This window comes from Mustela lutreola, chromosome 4, assembly GCF_030435805.1.
Source record: "Mustela lutreola isolate mMusLut2 chromosome 4, mMusLut2.pri, whole genome shotgun sequence".
NCBI lineage: Eukaryota > Metazoa > Chordata > Mammalia > Carnivora > Mustelidae > Mustela > Mustela lutreola.
This window is the reverse complement of record NC_081293.1, coordinates 146,513,269-146,533,920: the sequence shown is the minus strand read 5'-3', so window position 1 is coordinate 146,533,920 and position 20,652 is coordinate 146,513,269. Positions and strand designations below refer to the sequence as shown.

General features: G+C 34.7%; 1 protein-coding gene across 13 annotated transcripts in view; it reads right to left on the bottom strand.

Moving 5' to 3' along the window:
* The window catches only part of HDAC9 (histone deacetylase 9), a 940,182-nt gene that overhangs the window by 65,905 nt on the left and 853,625 nt on the right, over positions 1-20,652 (bottom strand). For all 13 annotated transcript variants that reach the window (XR_009352864.1, XM_059171303.1, XM_059171302.1 and 10 more), the window contains one exon: positions 7,171-7,304. Coding sequence is in view for 12 of the 13 variants with exons in the window: in XM_059171303.1 (XP_059027286.1) it covers positions 7,171-7,304 (134 nt within the window). In the remaining variant the exon portion in view is untranslated. The remainder of the gene's footprint in view (positions 1-7,170; positions 7,305-20,652) is intronic.

Here is a 20,652-nt window from a genome sequence, read left to right as displayed (position 1 = left end):
AAGAGAAATCATAAAGATCAGAGCAGAAATCAATGAAATAGAAACCAAAAAGACAATAGAGCAAATCAACAAAACTAAGAGCTGGTTCTTTGAAAGAATTAATAAAATTGATAAACCCCTGGCCAGACTTATCAAAAAGAAAAGAGAAAGGACCCAAATAAATAAAATCATGAATGAAAGAGGAGAGATCACAACTAACACCAAAGAAATACAAACTATTATAAGAGCATAATATGAGCAACTCTATGCCAACAAATTTGACAATCTGGAAGAAATGGATGCATTCCTAGAAACATATAAACTACCACAACTGAACCAGGAAGAAGTAGAAAGCCGGAACAGACCCCAAAACAGTAAGGAGATTGAAACAGTCATTAAAAATCTCCAAACAAACAAGGGCCAGACGGCTTCCCGGGGGAATTCTACCAAACATTTAAAGAAGAACTAATTCCTATTCTCCTGAAACTGTTCCAAAAATAGAAATGGAAGGAAAACTTCCAAACTCATTTTATGAGGCCATCAACCTTGATCTCAAAACCAGACAAGGATCCTATCAAAAAAGAGAGCTATAGACCAATATCTTTGATGAACACAGATGCAAAAATTTTCACCAAAATACTAGCCAATAGGATTCAACAGTACATTAAAAGGATTATTCACCATGACTAAGTGGGATTTATTCCAGGGCTGCAAGGTTGGTTCAACATGCACAAATCAGTCAATGTGATACAACACATCAATAAAAGAAAGAACAAGAACCATATGATACTCTCAATAGATGCTGAAAAAGCATTTGACAAAGTACAGCATCCCTTCCTGATCAAAACTCTTCAAAGTGTAGGGATAGAGGGCACATACCTGAATATTATCAAAGCCATCTATGAAAAACCCACCGCAAATCTCATTCTCAATGGAGAAAAACTGAAAGCTTTTCTGCTAAGGTCAGGAACATGGCAAGGATGTCCATTATCACCACTGCTATTCAACATAGTACTAGAAGTCCTAGCCTCAGCAATCAGACAACAAAAGGAAATTAAAGGCATCCAAATCGGCAAAGAAGTCAAATTATCACTCTTCGCAGATGATATGATACTATATGTGGAAAACTCAAAAGACTCCACTCCCAAACTGCTAGAACTTGTACAGGAATTCAGTAAAGTGTCAGGATATAAAATCAATGCACAGCAATCAGTTGCATTTCTCTACACCAACAACAAGACAGAAGAAAGAGAAATCAAGGAGTCAATCCCATTTACAATTGCACCCCAAACCAAAAGATACCTAGGAATAAACCTAACCAAAGAGGCACAGAATCTATACTCAGAAAACTATAAAGTACTCATGAAAGAAATTGAGGAAGACACAAAGAATGGAAAAATGTTCCATGCTCCTGGATTGGAAGAATAAATATTGTGAAAATGTCTATGCTACCTAAAGCAATCTACACATTTAATGCAATTCCTATCAAAGTACCATCCATCTTTTTCAAAGAAATGGAACAAATAATTCTAAAATTTTTATGGAACCAGAAAAGACCTCGAATAGCCAACGGGATATTGAAAAAGAAAACCAAAGTTGGTGGCATCACAATTCCGGACTTCAAGCTCTATTACAAAGCTGTCATCATCAAGACAGCATGGTACTGGCACAAAAACAGACACATAGGTCAATGGAACAGAATAGAGAGCCCAGAAATGGACCCTCAACTCTACAGTCAATTAATCTTCGACAAAGCAGGAAAGAATGTCCAATGGAAAAAAGACAGCCTCTTCAATAAATGGTGTTGGGAAAATTGGACAGCCACATGCAGAAAAATGAAATTGGACCATTTCCTTACACCACACACGAAAATAGACTCAAAATGGATGAAGGACCTCAATGTGCGAAAGGAATCCATCAAAATCCTTGAAAAGAAAACAGGCAGCAACATCTTCCTAGGAACATCGCCAAAGGCAAGGGAAGCAAGGGCAAAAATGAACTACTGGGATTTCATCAAGATCAAAAGCTTTTGCACAGCAAAGGAAACAGTTAACAAAATCAAATTGACAGAATGGGAGAAGATATTTGCAAACGACATATCAGATAAAGGACTAGTGTCCAAAATCTATAAAGAACTCAGCAAACTCAACACCCAAAGAACAAATGATCCAATCAAGAAATGGGCAGAGGACATGAACAGACATTTTTGCAAAGAAGACATCCAGATGGCCAACAGACACATGAAAAAGTGTTCCATATCACTCGGCATCAGGGAAATACAAATCAAAACCACAATGAGATATCACCTCACACCAGTCAGAATGGCTAAAATTAACAAGTCAGGAAATGACAGATGCTGGCGAGGATGCGGAGAAAGGGGAACCCTCCTACACTGTTGGTGGGAATGCAAGCTGGTGCAACCACTCTGGAAAACAGCAGGGAGGTTCCTCAAAATGTTGAAAATAGAACTGCCCTATGACCCTGCAATTGCACTACTGGGTATTTACCCTAAAGATACAAACGTAGTCATCCGAAGGGGAATGTACACCCGAATGTTTATAGCAGCAATGTCCACAATAGCCAAACTATGTTAAAGAACCTAGATGTCCATCAACAGATGAATGGATCAAGAAGATGTAGTATATATACACAATGGAATACTATGAAGCCATCAAAAGAAATGAAATCTTGCCATTTGCGAAAACATGGATGGAATTAGAGCGTATCATGCTTAGTGAAATAAGTGAAGCAGAGAAAGACAACTATCATATGATCTCCCTGATATGAGGAAGTTCTGATGCAACATGGGGGCTTAAATGGGTAGGAGAAGAATCAATGAAACAAGATGGGGTTGGGAGGGAAACAAACCATAAGTGACTCTAATCTCACAAAACAAACTGAGGGTTGCTGGCAGGAGCGGGGTTGGGAGAAGCGGGGGTGGGGTTATGGACATTGGGGTGGGTATGTGCTTTGGTGAGTGCTGCGAAGTGTGTAAACCTGGTGATTCACAGACCTGTACCCCTGGGGATAAAAATATATGTTTATAAAAAATAAAAAATTAGGGCGCCTGGGTGGCTCAGTGGGTTAAAGCGTTTGCCTTCGGCTCAGGTCATGATCCCGGGGTCCTGGGATCGAGCCCCGCATCGGGCTCTCTGCTCGGCGGAGAGCCTGCTTCCTCCTCTCTCTCTGCCTGCCTCTCTGCCTACTTGTGATCTCTGTCTGTCAAATAACTAAATAAAATATTTAAAAAAAATAAAATTAAAATTAAAAAAAAACAATGCAACTAAGAGCTGGTTTTAGGAAAAGATATACAAAACTGATAAACCTTTAACTAGACCAAGAAAAAAAGAGAAAAGCCTCAATTAATAAAATCAGATTTGAAAGAGAAGACTTATTACAGAAATCCAAAGGATCAAAAGAAACTACTATGAATAATTATACATCAATTAATTGGATAACATAGAAGAAATGTATGAATTCCTAGAAACACAAACCCTACAAGAAGGAATTTTGAAAGAAACAGAAAATATGAACAGACCAGTAACTGTAACTAGTAAGGAGACTGAATCAGTAATTAAAAACCTTTTAAAACAGAGAAGTCTAGAATCAGATGGCTTCACTGGTGAATTCTACCTAATATTAAAGTGCTAATATCCATCCTTTTCAAAACTGAATAGGTAGTAACATATCTGAACTCATTTTAGGAGGCCAGTAAATCCCGGTTACCAAAGCCAATAAAGGACACTACAGGGAAAGTAACTGTAGTCCTATATCCCTGGTGAACACCTTGTTGAGATGCAAAAACTCTCAACAAAAATATTAGCAAACTGAATTCAACATTACTTCAAAAGGACCATACATTGTAATCAAGATTTACTGCAGGGATATAAGAATGGTTCAACATACACAAATCAATCAATGTGAAACAATACATTAACACAATGAAGGATAAAAGTCATATGATCATCTCAACAGATACAAAGCAACTGACAAAATTCAACATCTTTCATGATTAGAAAATTTCAACAAATTCAGAATAGCAGGAACATATTTCGACATAGTAAAATGCCATATATGACAAGCCCAGAGCTAACACCTTACCTAAGATCAAGAACAGGACAACGATGCCTGCTTTCGCTACCTTTATTCAAGATAGTATTTTAAGTATGATCTAGAGCATTTAAGCAAGGAAAAGAAATAAAAGGTATACAAATTGGAAAGGAAGAAGTAAAACTATCTCTAATTGCAGATGACACTATATATATGTAAAACCCTAAAAATTCCACCACAAAACTATTAGAGTTAATAAACAAATTCAGCAATGTTGCAGAAGGCAAAATCAACATAAACAATCAGTTTTTATGTATCAAAAATGAACTATCTGAAGAAGAAATAAAACAATCCCATTTACAATGGTATCATAAACAATAAAACATTTAGAGATAAATGTATCCAAGGAAGTGAAAAGTCTATACACCAAAAACTACAAGATACTAAATGAAAGAAATTGAAGAAACAAGAAAAAATATGCTATGTTCACTGAGGAGAGGAGTTAATGGTAATAAAACATTCAAGTTACCCAAAGCAATCTATAGATTCAACCCAATCCTTATTAAAAGGTATTTTTTTTATAGAGATAGGAAAAAAATTCTAAAACTCATATGATACCACAAAGACCCCAAACACATGACTGGATCCTGAGAAAGAACAATAGTGCTGGAGTCATTACATTTTTTGATTTCAAATATACCACAAGTAATCAATGCACTATGGTACTGGCATTAGAAACAGACACTCAGATCAATGGAAAGAAGAAAGGGCCCCAAATAAACTCATGCACATATGGTGAATTAGTTTTCAACAAAGGATCCAGGAATATACAATGGAGGAATAGTCTCTTCAATAAATGATGTTGGTACAAAAAAGAATAAAAGTGAACTCCAATCTTACATCATACACAAAAATCAATTTAAAACAGATTAAAAATGTAAATGTAAGATTTGAAACCATAAAATTCTTAAAACATAGGGGGTAATCTCCTTGACATTAGCCTTGACAATGTTTTTTGGATCTGACACCAAAAGGAAAGGCAACAAAAGTAAGCAAACAAACAAACAAAGTGGGAGTACATCAAGCTTAAAAACTTCTGGACAGCAAAGGTGAGTAAAATGAAAAGGTAACCTATGGAACGGGAGAAAATATTTGCAAACCATATGTCCCGTAAGAGGTTAATATCTAAAATATACAAAGAACTCATACAATTCAACAGCCAAACAAAAAACAAACAACAGCAAAAAAAAAAAACAAAAAAAAACAAAAAAAAACAAAGGCAAAATCCCAAATAAGCCAATTAAAAATGGGCAAAAGGCCCAGTTAGATGTTTTTTTCAGAGAAGACATATAAATGGCCAACATGTACATGAAAAGGTGATCACTATCAGTAATCATTAGGAAAATGCAAATCAAAACCATAATGAGGTATTGCCTCATGTATTATCAAAAAGAAAATAGATAAATGCTGGTGTGGATGTGGAGAACAAAGAAAGTTTGAGCAATGCTGCTGGAAAGGTAAGATGTATAGCCACCATGGAAAACAGAAAGATATTCCTCAAGAAACTAAAACTGCATGTTTTATGCTGTATGATCCAACAATCTTATTTCCGGGTATATAGCTAAATGAAACAAAATTACTATCTTGAAGAGATATCTGTACTTCAATGTTTATTGCAGAATTACTTACAATTGTCAAGGTACAGAAACAAACTAAATGTCCATCACAGGGGTGCCGGAGTGGCTCAGTCATTAAGTGTCTGCCTTTGGCTCAGGTCATGGTCCCGGGGTCTTGGGATAAACCCCTGCATTGGGCTCCCTGCTCAGCAGGGGGGTCTGCTTCTTCTTCTCCCACTCCCCCTGCTTGTTCCCTCTCTCATTGTATCTCTCTCTGTCAAATAAATAAAATCTTTAAAAAAATGTCCACCAACAGATAAGTGGATAAGAAAATGTGGTGTATATATGTGTATGTATATATATATATGCACAATAGAATATTATTCAATCTTTCATAAAGAAGAAAATCTTGTCTTTTTTTTAAAAAAAGATTTTATTTATTTATTTGACAGAGAGATCACAAGTAGGTAGAGAGGCAGGCAGAGAGAGAGGAGGAAGCAGGCTCCCCACTGAGCAGAGAGCCCTATGTGAGGCTCGATCCCTGGACCCTGGGATCATGACCTGAGCTGAAGGCAGAGGCTTTAACGCACTGAGCCACCCAGGCGCCCCAATCTTGTCTTTTTTGATAACATGGACAAACATAGAGGGTATTACACTAAGTGAAATAAGCCAGACACAGAAAAAAAAAACATTGCATGGTATCACTTATTCTGACCACTCCCCCACTGAAAAAAAAGTAGCCGAACTTGTAGAAACAGAGAATAATAGTGATTGTCAGGGGCTGGGGGTTGGGGGGAGGGGAAAAGGAGATAATAAGATAAGGGGGGTAGTAAGGAGAGGTTGATAAAAGGTTTTAAACTTTCAGTTACAAGATGAATAAGGTTGGAGGATCTAATGTATAACATGATGACTATAGTTGATAATACTATGTTATGTAATTAAAATTTGCTAGGAAAGTAGAATTTAAGTGTTCTCACTAAACAAAAGAACAAAGGTACAAACAAAAAGTATGTGAGGTGATGAATGCATTAATTTCATTTCATGCAAGGAATCATTTCACAATGTATACATATATCAAATCATCACATTGTACACTTTAAATGTATTACAATTGTGTCGACCCTATTTCAATAAAGATGAAAAAAATTTTTAAAGCTTTATTTTCTCCCTTGAGCTAACACAATCCTATGGAAAATCTCAGGAGAAATTTTCTTTGAGTTGTTTGTTTTTCAGTGTTTCAGTGATTATTAGTTGGGTCAATATACAAAGCGTTTCTCCTCCCAAGAGTTATCTTATTTACTGAGCTCATGAATAACCTGACTGAGGGAAGTGATATGTAGATTAATTGGACAATAGTTATACCATATGGCAGGAGCACATGTAAACTTCTCCTTAAAAGCTTACCTTCTTTTTTAAAATTGTAAGAGCAACATTGTGCTTTCTGATTACATGGGATTAAAAAAAAAGTACATGCATATAATCCTAGTCCTTTAACCCTACTCTTGTGTACTTTTTAATTTTTTACCTCATTTCCTAGAAGGGCATTTACACAGGCTTCTGAGGCATCACAGATGGCTGTGAGATCATGTCCTCCTTCTAGAGCCAACACCACGTGTCCATCAGCCAATGTCATCAACTGCTTCGTCAAATGACCAAAGCCTATCATAACACAAAGAGAATATTTTAAAGTATTAAAAGAGAATATTACTAGAATCTAATATTGATTGAGCTTTTATTGTGTGTCCTTTCTCAGCATCTTCCATGGGTGAATTCATTTAATACTTACAATAACTTAATAAATCAGATTCTGTTATTGTCTATATTTTACAATTGTGGGAACCAAAATCTGAGATCCCACAGCTAAGACGTTTAACAACCAAAATTTATACCAAACAATATGGTTCATCACCAGTGCACAGTAATGCCTTTCACAGAACATTCTATATGTACCTGGATGAAAAATTTGATGGCATTTGGCAAGTGTTAATAAGGTAAATAATTACCTTTGGTTGATTTTTGTTTCTTGTCTCCATCATGTCTTACCTTATAAAAGGAAGTTGTTTTTTTTACCTATCACCTCAAATTACTTAACTATCACATTAGAATATTTTTTTTAAATGAAGCTTTTTTTTTTTTTTAAAGACTTTATTTATTTGACAGACAGAGATCACTAGTAGGTAGAGAGGCAGGCAGAGAGAGAGAGAGAGAGAGAGGAGAAAACAGACTCCCCGCAGAGCAGAGAGCCCCAATGCAGGACTCCATCCCAGGACAGTGGGATCATGACCTGAGCCGAAGGCAGAGGCTTTAACCTACTAAGCCATCAAGGCACCCCTATCATATTAGATTTTTATAGATATAATTTTTATTATAAAATAGTTGATAAATGGGGGCGCTTGGGTGGCTCAGTGGGTTAAAGCCTCTGCCTTCAACATAGGTCATGATCCCAGGGTCCTGGGATTAAGCCATGCATTGGGCTCTCCACCCAGCAGGGAGCCTGCTTCGCTTCCTCTCTCTCTCTGCCTGCCTCTCTGCTTAACTTGTGATCTCTGTCAAATAAATAAATAAAATCTTTAAAAAAATACTTGATAAATGTAAAAAATAAATAACACCTATATATATTATAAAGTATAATGATATGAGAAATACCTGTTCACTCACCTTTCAAGTTAAGGAAAATAATGTCAGTAATACTCTTGAAGCCCCTTGTGTATTTCTATTCATATCTCTCCTCCTCCCTGTGGGAAATTAGGATCTTGACTTTGTGTTGATAATTCCTTTGCTTTTTTTTTTTTTTGAACTTTATAAAAATGGTTTTATATTTTCACAACTTGCTCTTTTCATTCAATATCTTGTTAGATCACCTCTGTTGATAAATGTAGCTACAGTTCTGTGCTGTCTAGTAGGCCATATTATGAGTATAAAAGAATTTATTTACCCAATCTCCTGATGACAGATGCTTGGATTTTTATTACAAAACTCCAAAGCTTTGTTATTAAAAATGATGCCTCCAGAACATTTTTATAGCACTTCTGTGGTTCACATGTGCAACAGTGGACTAAAACCATTATGGCTTAAAATCTGCTAAATAATACTAGATTATTTCTTAAAGGCTATAAACTCTACTCTGAGAAGCAGTTTAGTCACATCCTTGCCAATGTTTGGTACAATTTGCCAAGCAAATGAGTCAATAATGGCATCTTACTGTGGTTTCATTCAGTTCTAGAAGGGACCTTACTATTTCTACATTGAATTAAAGCTTTTATTATAAATAGATGTTAAATTCGTTTACAACAAGATGAGATTTTTTTCCTATAATTTCATAGTTGTTGTGAGTCACATTAATTAGTATTTCTAATTTTAAGCCATCATTAAATTTATGGAGTATAATAAGCTTTATTGTGATGTAATTATCTATTTTGTACACAGCTGAAATTGTTTTACTACTGCTTTGTTTATGATTTTTTTTAGGATTTTTTTCTATGTTCATGAATGGGCCTAATCTATAATTGTCCAGTCCTGTATTGGCCATGTTGAATTTGATGTGGTCAGGATCACCTTCTTTTTATTATATGATCGTAAAAAGTTGGGTAGAAATCTCCTGGAAAACCATTTGAGTTTTGTGGATTTTGAGGAAGACTTTTAACTATTGATAGAATTTCTTTAGCAACTATAGGGCTACTTATGCTTTCTGTATCTTCATAAGTTATATTTTTCTAGAAATTTAAGTGTTCAAATTTATTGAACTAAAGTTATTTATTTATTATCTTATTTTGAAATTCCAATTAGATGTATGTGGTCATGATCGTTATATTCTCAATGTCTCTTAAGCTTTATTTCATATTTTTTGTCTCCTTCTGTCCTGAATTATAAGTATTGTTATTTCATATCTACCTTCCAGTCTTTCTTTCTCCACATATGTCTAATCTACTGTTTAACATTTCTATTGGTATCTTCATTTCAGTGATTATACTGTTGAATTCCAGCTGCTTTATTTGGTTAGACTCCATAACTTTTTAGTTATTTTATAGTTTTTTACTCTTTGCTCATGGTTTTAGTTCTTCCTTTTATTTCTTTACCCATAATTATTTTATATTCTGTATCTGTTAAGTCTTTATGGCTTAGTTATTACTATTTGTTGTTTCTGCTGATTCATCCTCATGATATCTTAATTCTCCTCTGTTATCTATCTATCTAGCTACCTATCTCATACACATGGAACTTCCAATGTGAGAAGTTTTTGAAGACTGAACTGAACTTGATATCTATTGTTGAAACCTGGATTGGGTGTCATTTTTTTTTTTGCCTCTACTGGATGGCTGGGATACTATCACTAGGAGAAATTTAAATTCTTAGATTGCAGGGACTTTGCTTTTTTAATGCACAGTTATTGTAAATGTGGACCCCTAAAAACCTGATTACAAATAATCATGTAAAAAATAAGATTTCCCCCCTTTTGTTTTCATTGCTTTTTCAATTCCCTCTATTCATAGCTCTAGCTTAGATATATTTGTTGTTTTTAGAGAATTTTTTTTTAAAGATTTTATTTATTTATTTGACAGAGAGAGATCATAAGTAGGCAGAGAGGCAGGCAGAGAGAGAGAGGAGTAAGCAGTCTCCCTGCTGAGCAGAGAGCCCGATGCGGGACTCAATCCCATGACCCTGAGATCATGACCTGAGCCGAAGGCAGCGGCTTAACCCACTGAGACACCCAGGCACCCCATATTTGTTGTTTTTATTCAGCAGTATTTCCTCTTCCATTAACCCTTTTTCTTAGAGTTGGCCCTTTCTTATTCCTTTCTTTATGCTGTTCTCCAACAAAACTTCTCCCTTCAGAGGCCCAAGGCTTTGACTCCCTTTTTCAGCAGTAGTCTATTAATAATGTCCAAGCTCTAGCCAGTAGAAGACTTTGTGATAGCCCAGGGCAGCCAACAGCCACAGTATTTGCTTACATTCCTTCATCTTTTTGGAAGTCATTCATAAATTTAAAAAGTAGTTTTGCTATTTTCATGTAGCAGTGTTTCAGGATGTATAGGCTGCCATATATAAATATCTCTCATTCAACATTTAAAAAATTTTAAAATTGCATCCTACTTGCCCAATTTCAAGGACAAGTGCAAAAATAAAAGATAAATGAAAATAAATAAAACTATGTGTTCAATATGGCATTTCATTTTTTTGTTGTTGTTTTGTTTTGTTTTGTGATTTACTTACAAAATTTCACCAAATAATAGTAAGTACCTTTAAAAAATTGGCATTAGTCCTATAAAGGACATTAAGGTAATTCTTAAGCCTACAAAAATTGCCTTAGTACCAATGTTCCTAGGCATATTATTTTAACTAAAATCTGACTCCAAAGCCCACATATAGTTTCTGATTCTACACATTCAGTTTGAAGTATAATCTAATTAGATTGACAGGAGGACCCAAGCAGTCCTATCAACGTCTATAAGAGGTATATATTAGGCCACTGATCACATCCCTCTAGCTGTACCACCATTTATTTATAATGGGACAACCAAGTTACTCTATTGTGCTAAAATATGATTCCTCTGGAAAAACAAGGAATTATCTAGATAAGCTAGACTGGTCAATAGGGTGAGGAAAAAGTGGCTGTCAGTAGTGGCTGTCAGTAATGAAAAATGGTTTCATTTCTTTGAACTTTTTCCTTTTCTGGACTCCTTATTTTTTTCTGATTTTGAAGGCTTTGAAGATTTGGGTTTTTTTTTCTTGCTCATTGCACCAGTTTCCATAGAGTCTTCATCAGACTGAGTGTCATCTTTATTTAACTCTTCATTGTTTTCAGAATCCAGTCTCTCGTTTGTCAGAAATTGGGATACATATATGTGGAATTGAATGCAAGTGACACTCTGGAGTAAGAATAGTTTCAAGGACATTGTTGTTGAATCAGTGAATGATACCAATATCACCAGCTTTTATTCAACCTCTCAACATGGGTCAAGTGGAGCAGCCCATTCAGTAAACACAAAACATATTCTCACCATGGTTGAAGTTGATGGAATGTCAGGAAATGAGGACAGGGAAGAATCCAGGAATTAATTGGTCTGATAAAGCATACAAAAATTCCCATTATTTGTATGTGCAATGATAGAAATCATCCCAAGATTCAGTCTTTGGTTCATTATTGCTTTGATCTTCGCTTTCAAGGACCCTGGATTGAACAGATTAAGGATGCTATAATGTCTATTGAATTTAAAGAGGGTTTGAAGATCCTCCTTCCAGCTATGAATGAAATAATTTTGGGAGCCAATCAACTTATCAGACAGGTTTTACACAATATGAGGATGTGGTGTGCATGAAGTGAGGCACTGACCTATGACCAGGTCAGGGATGATTCTCACAGAGCCAAAAAGGATATCAGACTGGGCTCATTTGATGTTGCCTGGAAAGTGTTTGTAGCGGGAGAGGAGACTGCTCATTTGCCACTTGTGGACAAGTCAGTTCTCTTTTTTCAAGATCATTCAACAACACCCCTCTTTGTCCAGAGAACTACATATGTGTGAAGCTTGCAGTTTCAGGGGGTAACATGAAAAAGCACCTGATGCTTTTAAGAAGAGCAGCAAATAGCATATGTGATGATAACCTAGTGGACCATCACATGCAGAGTAAGCAAATCCAGAGTCTTCTGCCCACACAGGCTATTTATGCCAGTGTTCTTCCTGGAGAGTTAATGAGGAGGTACATGACCCAGTTTCCTACCTTCCCAAGCTGGTTGGGGAAGCACTCATTTACCAGCAAACATGATTGTATTGTGAAGGACCCAGCACTGCACATGAGTCTCAGAGCTTATTCCAGAAAAAGGACTGTAAATGTGGATTATCTGTCACATAAAAGGAATGCACTTGTCCAGCCCATGCATGACCTCACAAGGGGTAGAAGGAGTACAGGATTATTATTGCTCTTATAGATTCCTACTACCTGATGAAAGAAGACTTTGAGAATATCATGGAAACTGACAGCTGGGGAGTCCTAGTCCCTTCTTCAAGCTGGATCACAAGGTGAAAGCAGCCTTCAAAAGAACTTACAATAAGGAAGTCTACCTTAGTCCATATTCACTTCAGGCAGTAAAGACACCCAGACACAGCACAGGCCTGGCACTTCATTTTTTTTTTTTATATGCTTGAAGAACTTGCAAGGGATAAACATTTAATTTTTAAATCAATTATATTTTTGATAATTAATGGACTATTTTTTAAGAAAGTTTGGGTTTAAAGAAAGTACAGAGAGTTCCCATGTACCTCACTGTCATTTCCTCTAATACTAATATCTTGCATTAGTGTGGTACATTTGTTACAAATGATGAGCCAGTATTGATGTATTACTGTTAACAAAAGCCAGTGGTTAGGATTCACTCTTTGTATTGTATGGTTCTGTGGGGTTTGACAAATGTATAATGTCATGTATCTACCATTATAGTATCATATAGCATAGTTTCACTGTCCTAAAAATCCCATTCTCTACCTATTCATCCTTCCTCTCCACCACCAAACACTTGCAAATTGATTACCTTTTTTGTCTCTGTAGTTTTATCATTCCTTTGTCAAATTTTTTAGCTTCTTGTTATCCATTCTACAGTACAAAGAACAATTTTTTCATTTTCCTTCATTTGTATGGTACTTATAATATTTAGAATATTTTAAATCCATGTAAATGTGAAAGAATAATCTTGAATATGGAAGTGCACACTCTGCAAGCCTGCCTGAGCTACTTTCACACCTGATCTCTGTTCTTTAAAACACTGTGGTCTTTGTTTGAAAAGAAAGGAATTCTCAGAACAAAGTTGATAGAACTAAATGAAAGCCTATCAAGTATTGAAATGACTAGACCTCCCAACCAAACTTAGTTTCTTTAATTTTGGAACAATAGAATAATATAATCTTCATCTTTGGAATGCACTGAGATATTCACCTAATAAGCTGTAACTTTCCAGAATTTCAGTTCTGCTCTAGCACTTGAGGTTAGCCAAAAATAGATTTCACTTCCCCACTGCCTTGAAGCACTTCATTGTTGATTCTATCCACTTAGCTATTTTGATAGAAGTCAAAACGGTCATTTTACAATTACTGTATGTTTCTAAATAGCTGGCAAAAATTATTCTAAAAAGTATTTTAAAATTAGATAAAAAACTTTTCAGGTATTATAATATTCCTCACTTTTTATGGACCTCATGATGATACCAATAGGAGTCTTTTCCATGGGCCACTCAGAAATGAGTATGGCCATACTAAACTCCCAATATTCTTATATGATTACTATAAAAAGAATGCTAAGCTTTCCGAAAACGTGTAATGCAAAGTTTTGTTATCTAATGCTTAGAAATGTTCAAAGCTAATGGCATGTAGTAACTAGTTCCATTCCAGAAAATTTAAAAAGCAAGAAATACTCAGAATATTTAGAGGCAAAAAGGCAAATATTTCTGCTAATCATATTGTTAAATATTCAGAAGGTTTTTACTATACTCTAAACCAGGGCTATAGTGAGAACTTAAAACACACAATAATAATAAATTGAACCAGTATGCCATATCTTTCATACTAAAGGGTCCTAACAATTGAGCATTTAGTTATCTAAAGTCATTACTGAGCAGATCAAATCACACGGATTTAGAAAAAGAGAGAGAAAGCCTCAAATCTGATTTAAGTTCACTCTTTCCCCTGGAAATAAAAAAAAAAAAAAGTCCCATAAAATACCAAATTTAGATGGGATAGTAAAAAGTGGAAGGAAAGAATGGAATGAAGCTAATCTTTGATCTCTATCCAAATTCCTCTTTCTTCTACCTACAGGGTTTATTTCCATTCACATGTTAGCCATGTGATTTTGAGCCACAGACTGAAGCAGCTGAACTTTTGAGTTATGCATGCACAAAAGATTCAAGTGAAATAAAGAAATGAATTTCTGTGCCCTCTCTTCTACTCCAAGTAAGGAATTCAAGAATAACTTTTTAGCCTTGTTAACCGGATTTCTACTGTGTCCATTACTGTTGTACGTATATATATATATATGAGGTACTTAAAAAGCCAAGTATGGCTATTAACGTCAAGGTATTATTTATCAGGACATGTGAGATAAAAGTTTCAGTGGTGTGCGTGTGTGTGTGTGTGTGTATAACATTTTTAATAGGCATAATCGCAAGTTGCATTTAGTACTTTCTACTCCAATCTTCACAAAAGCTCACCCAGCATGTTACAAGAAACTTAACCTGAACAGTTGAAAAATTATACTGAGACCATAACTAGCAATATAAAATATAATATAAAAACTATATTGTTTTTATAAGGGGGTTGGAGTGTCCTGAGTGTCAGGGCTATGGGAAAGAAGTGATCAAGTGGAAAAACGCATCTATATAACATGCTGCATCTCGGGCCCAAACCATCACCAGATAGGGTGATATCACCAGACAGAACAGGTTCTTAAGGTCTACATATATACCCTTAGCTTCTGGATTATTTGTGGGGGGGATTGGAGGTAGAGCTTAGGAGCCTGTGGAGTAGCAACATGGGCAGACTCAGGTTAGTTATTGAAATTGGTATATATTCACTGAAAATGAGACTTGACAGTCTTCCCCACTACCTTACTGCACTGACTAAAACAGAATTCTGTAAGTAATATTTTTTTCAAAGTGAAATTTGGCACCTTACACTCTTGAGGAAGTCTTCCAGAATGAGGCTTTAACAAAGTACTAACACAACTATACTACTTCTACTACACTAAAGAATCCTGCATGCAGCCTGGCTGAAAAGCATTAATTTAATTTAATCTAATCAGCATTAAATTACAAGAATGAGAATGAAGCTACATTGTAACAAGTCATTTCTTTTCATGACCAGACAGCTGAAGTGGTAACTACCAAGAATGAAATGCCACTGACAAGAGAATTGGAAGGACATTTTCACTTAGAAATCCTGTTCAGTTCTGTTGATTTACTAGAAGCAAATAAATTGTTTCCGAAAAGAACCATATAGTAAGTTGTAAATATGGCTGTGGTTCAAATTATCAGTTTCAATTTTATTTCCTGATATTCTATGGGTTATTACTCCTGGCTATATGTCATATTGTGTCAGCATTTTTATTAGTTCAGAAAAGTTGTTCGAAATGAAAAGTTGCTCAAAGGAGTCTGAACAATTAAACAATACAATTAAAGTGTATTTAATAACCAAGTTATAGGTCAAAAAAGGATTCATTCTTCAAAAGTATGTCTCAAACACTTCTAATGTTTCCCAAATAATTCCCAGATATAGTGGTAGTGAAAGGAAACACTAAGTAGCTTTATTTTAATTTCCATAAAAAACTATTTTGAACACCAATATTAATACAAGTTCATTGTAGAAAATTTGGAAAATAATAGAAAATAATGAATAAACAGTAAATAAAATAGTATTTTATATCTATGTTGTCTTATATTATATAAATGTATTATCTAATAATAAATAATAAATAAAATAGTAAAATAATTGTAATATATACAATTATAAATCCATAGTTCTACCAACCAAAGATTAGCCAATTCTACTTTTGTGGTATTTCATGTTTGTTGTTTTATTTTAAAAATAAAGCAGTATCATATTATAACTTTTTTAAACTTATACTCACAAATGTCTGTAGTGAGAAGCATTTTTTAAGTCCTTTACAATATTATTTTGAATGTATTAGTATAACAATAATACTCTGTTTTAGATATTTAAGTTGTTACTAGGTTTTCAGTTTTGTATATGATTGCAAATAATATCCTCTTATATGGTTAAAGTGACTACTTCATAGCATTTATTTGACACCAGTATTATTATATATTATTTTATAATGGAAAGAGACCTGTTCTTTTCACCGTCAACTTTTCTCTCCTTTTTTTAACTTTTCTTATCAGTGGTGAGATACACATTAATAGTAAAGCATATAAAGGAAAAAAAAAGAACAAAGTTCCCAAACTCTATATATACTTCATTTGTTTAGATGTATTCAGCAATGCCTGTTGTGGATAACTGAAACATTATTATCAAAGCCCAGGGAAATGAGATATACTCCCAGATAACCCGTTTCTTTTATGAAATTACAAAAACTACTGAATTAGAATTCTCTAGGGAAGTTAAGATGGAGAGAATTCCGTTGTACAATGAGGAACTCTCTCCAACCCACAATTTAGTTACCATTGCTATTCTGCCATCCTGTAATAGATTAGACTCTAGAATCAGCAACCAACTACCAGAGAAAGTACCTGGGTCATGATTCACTTGGTTATACAGACAGACTATCTGGTTATACAGACAGACAGACAGACACACGCGCGCACACACACATACACACACACACGACACAAAGTGATTGATTAGACAAGTAATTTTATTTCTACTTATATTAATCTCTTAACTTTACTGATGTTAGTCCCCACTGCAAGTGTTTCTCCACAATTATTTTTTTTTTCTGCTGAGGAAAGCTTCAAGTTAAAAAAAACAACCGGATGACAGAGGCAATCCTCACCCCCATATCCGTTCAGGAGAGGTAGTGGAGTACTGACAGCCTCTTTGAAATAGTGACAACCTATTATGTTATTGATTTATATAATTTTTGTAACTCTGATATAGTTAAAAAGTTTATTCATTTTTTCACACTTTAGTGTTACTCATTCATTTTTTAACAGTTTAGTTTCATTTGGGTCTGAAATGTTTGTGAAGACCTCATTGCAGATTCAATATCCTAGGGATCAAAGGAGACACAATTTTGTCCCATTTTAACTTGAAATTTAATTCTGCATATCTACTGGCATAATTTCTATAGTTAAGTCTAGAAAAGATCACTGAAGAATTACACACAGTTAAGTATAATTAGAGAATCTGTAGCCATTTTCCACTCTAAACCCCTTCATTATTAAGTTGCCATACTGTTCTTTGGGAAAATGCAGTCAAACTCAAGTTGAGAGAGAAGTTTGGGTAGCATGTGGCTGTCTCATGTATTGTGAGACTCTAGCAGGACTTCAAAGCAGAATCTGATTGTTACAGATGGGAAGTATGCTTTCCACAGAAATACCTTTTTAAGACTCATGGTGCTGTAATTCATATGGTAGGCACTTGTGATTTGTTCCTGATGATGTTGGGATCATTAAACTCACAAAATCATTGTCGCTACCATAAAATCCTTTCATCTATAGCCAAAAAGGTTTATTTCATGCAAATGAAAAATTTTCATTAAAGTATTACCTTAATAATGGGCAAATATATATATTTTCTGGTCATGTTTAAAATGTAAATTTATGAACATATTCTGAAGATTCATTTTATGTTAAGATCTTTATTTGATGTCCTCAGACTCTCTCCAAGTTCACTGAAACCGGAAATCAATTTTAGAAGAAATATGGAGATTATTATCATTAAATCTTTCAGTTGGCTTATTCTAAGCAGCCCTATAAATATTGCATATGTTTTAAAGAAGGTACTTTCAACTATTTCAGTCAAAGATAGTCTAGGAGATGAGTTTATACTCTCGGTATCTTTTGGAAAAAAAAAAAAAGAATAGTTGGTTTATATCTTAAAGTCTGAGACAATATAAAAACTTCAATGCCATTATTTCTGAAAAACAAAATTGGAGAACATTTATCTTGAAGAATTCCTGTAAATAAGATAGCAAAACGGTTGACTGGCATTTTGACTATCCATCCATCCATCTATCCATCCATCCATCCATCCTCTACCCATCCATCTCTCCATCTATAATAAACCTACAAATCAATAATTATTTACTAAATTCCTACTATGTGCCACAGTTTTATATATAAACTTGATATTTCAAATAGATATGTGAGTTTGTTTTTTTCACCTGTAAATATAACTAAGGATTATCTTACCTCACAGATTTGAAACGAGTATCTAGTCATAAAAAGGCACATAAAAAAAAAATAAGTACCATACATCAAACAGAGACTGGCACATAGCAGTTTTTAATCTTTTTTTAATATAAGATTTCAATCATGGAATTTTAGAACAATAAATGAATTTTAAGATTATATATTCCAGACTTTTCATTTTAAGGATGAGGAAACTAAGATCCAGGAAGGTGAATTATAAAGGTAACAGTTGACAATATAATTGGGTTGAGAACCCAAAGCTCTCGGTGAGTGTTTCTTACCATTCAGCCAACTCAATAGATATTAATACTGTCCATATTTTCAGACATGATCTTTACTTCAAAAGGAACTTTAAAAAGAGTTCCTAGACACCAAATTGCTTTTACAAATCACTGCTTTGGTGTGTTAAATGTAAACAAACCAGAAACATGTGGATTAAATTTCCCTTAAAATCACAAATAAAAAACCAGTGAGGGGGAAAAAAAAAGAGTCACTAGAAAATGCTTTTGGACATCATAGGGCCATTTCTTCCTACTCCTCAACAATTTTTTTTTTTTTTTTTTTTGCCAAACCCCAATTGTAATTTGATTTGCCAATCACTAGTTTTTACTGCTGTTTTAGATAATGCATTAAACACATGGGATTTATCCTCTCACCAATGCTCATGCATAACTGGCCAAGTGGGATGAAACAAGAGCAGAACAGACTCATGCTAAGCAATGATGATCCCATTACAGTAGTTTGCACTACTCAAATTCAACCCGTCTTTACTGAGCTCATACTGTAATAGTTAGGGAAATACATAGATTAATAAAATATAGTTCCTGACTCCAAGGAACTAAAATCTTAGAGGCAAGTAGAGATAAATAAAATTTAACATGAGAAAGATAATTGTTATAGTTTTTTTTTTAACAAAACTTAAGAGTTGGAAGATCCACATCTGCTAAGAGAAACTCAGAAGATAACAGGACATACTCAAATATTTACATGTTATACATTTGTCTATCTTTGCTTTAGCTTTTCATTTCTGATGCAAGAATAGTAATGTTGGTTAGTTTCAGAGAAATAATGTATGTAAAATGCATCCATCTAGTACTTGACACGTAGGCAGTATCAGTTAACTATTACTTCCTCACTCTAGGCCATTAACCTTCTCAATTATTTAACAGCTCTGTTAGATAAAGAAGCAATATCACCTAGATGGTATCATGTTTTTCATTTATTTAGTTTTTCAACTAGTAAATCTAGTTCTAGAATACTCAACTGTGCTTACAAAGGATCATATAGATCATAGTTCCAGTAAACAAAATAGGGACAGCAAAAATAAGTCTGGTGGACAGCAACTGATGTTTCTAGACAATCATGCTTTTTAAAACTTATTCAAAAACAGTAAATTGTCAAGAATTGATTGACACTTACAACATACAGCTTAGTACATGGTAGGTGTACAGTATTTGTCTATCGATAGAATGAGTGAATTTGGAATGAATATATTCAGGTGTACTTGATTGCACTGTAATTAGTAAGGTAAGCAAAATTCTCAGAATAACCACCAATAACTCTAATGACTCTTACTTTGTGTAATCCCTTTCTCTTTGAGTGTGGGTAGAACCTATGCGTATTATATATTCCTGTGGTATGGTAAAAGGATTTTTAAGTTGAATAAATAAACCAAAAGGAAATATGGGAAAGTGTTGAGCAGAAAGGGGGTGGATATATAACTTAATCATATGAACCCTTTAAGAGCAAAGAGTTTTCTCCAGCTGGTCCCATAAAAGGAAACTGGAGAGATAGATCTGAAGAATAAGAAAGACCTGATGTATCATTATTGGTTTGAAAAATGGAGGGCATCATGTAAAATGGAATGATGGTAACTTTTAGCCAGCAAGGAAATGGGGACTTTAATTCTATAACTTCAAAAGACTGAATTTCAGGGGTGCCTGGTGGCTCAGTTGTTAAGCATCTTCCATTGGTTCAGGTCATGATCCTGAGTCCTAGTATCAAGTCCCACGTCGGGCTCCTTGCTCAGAGGGAAGCCTGCTTCTCCCTCTCCCATTCCCCCTGGCTTGTGTCCCCTTTCTCGCTGTGTCTCTGCCTGGCAAATAAATAAATAAAATCTTAAAAAAAAAAAAAAAAGACTCAATTTCAGCCAGCAAC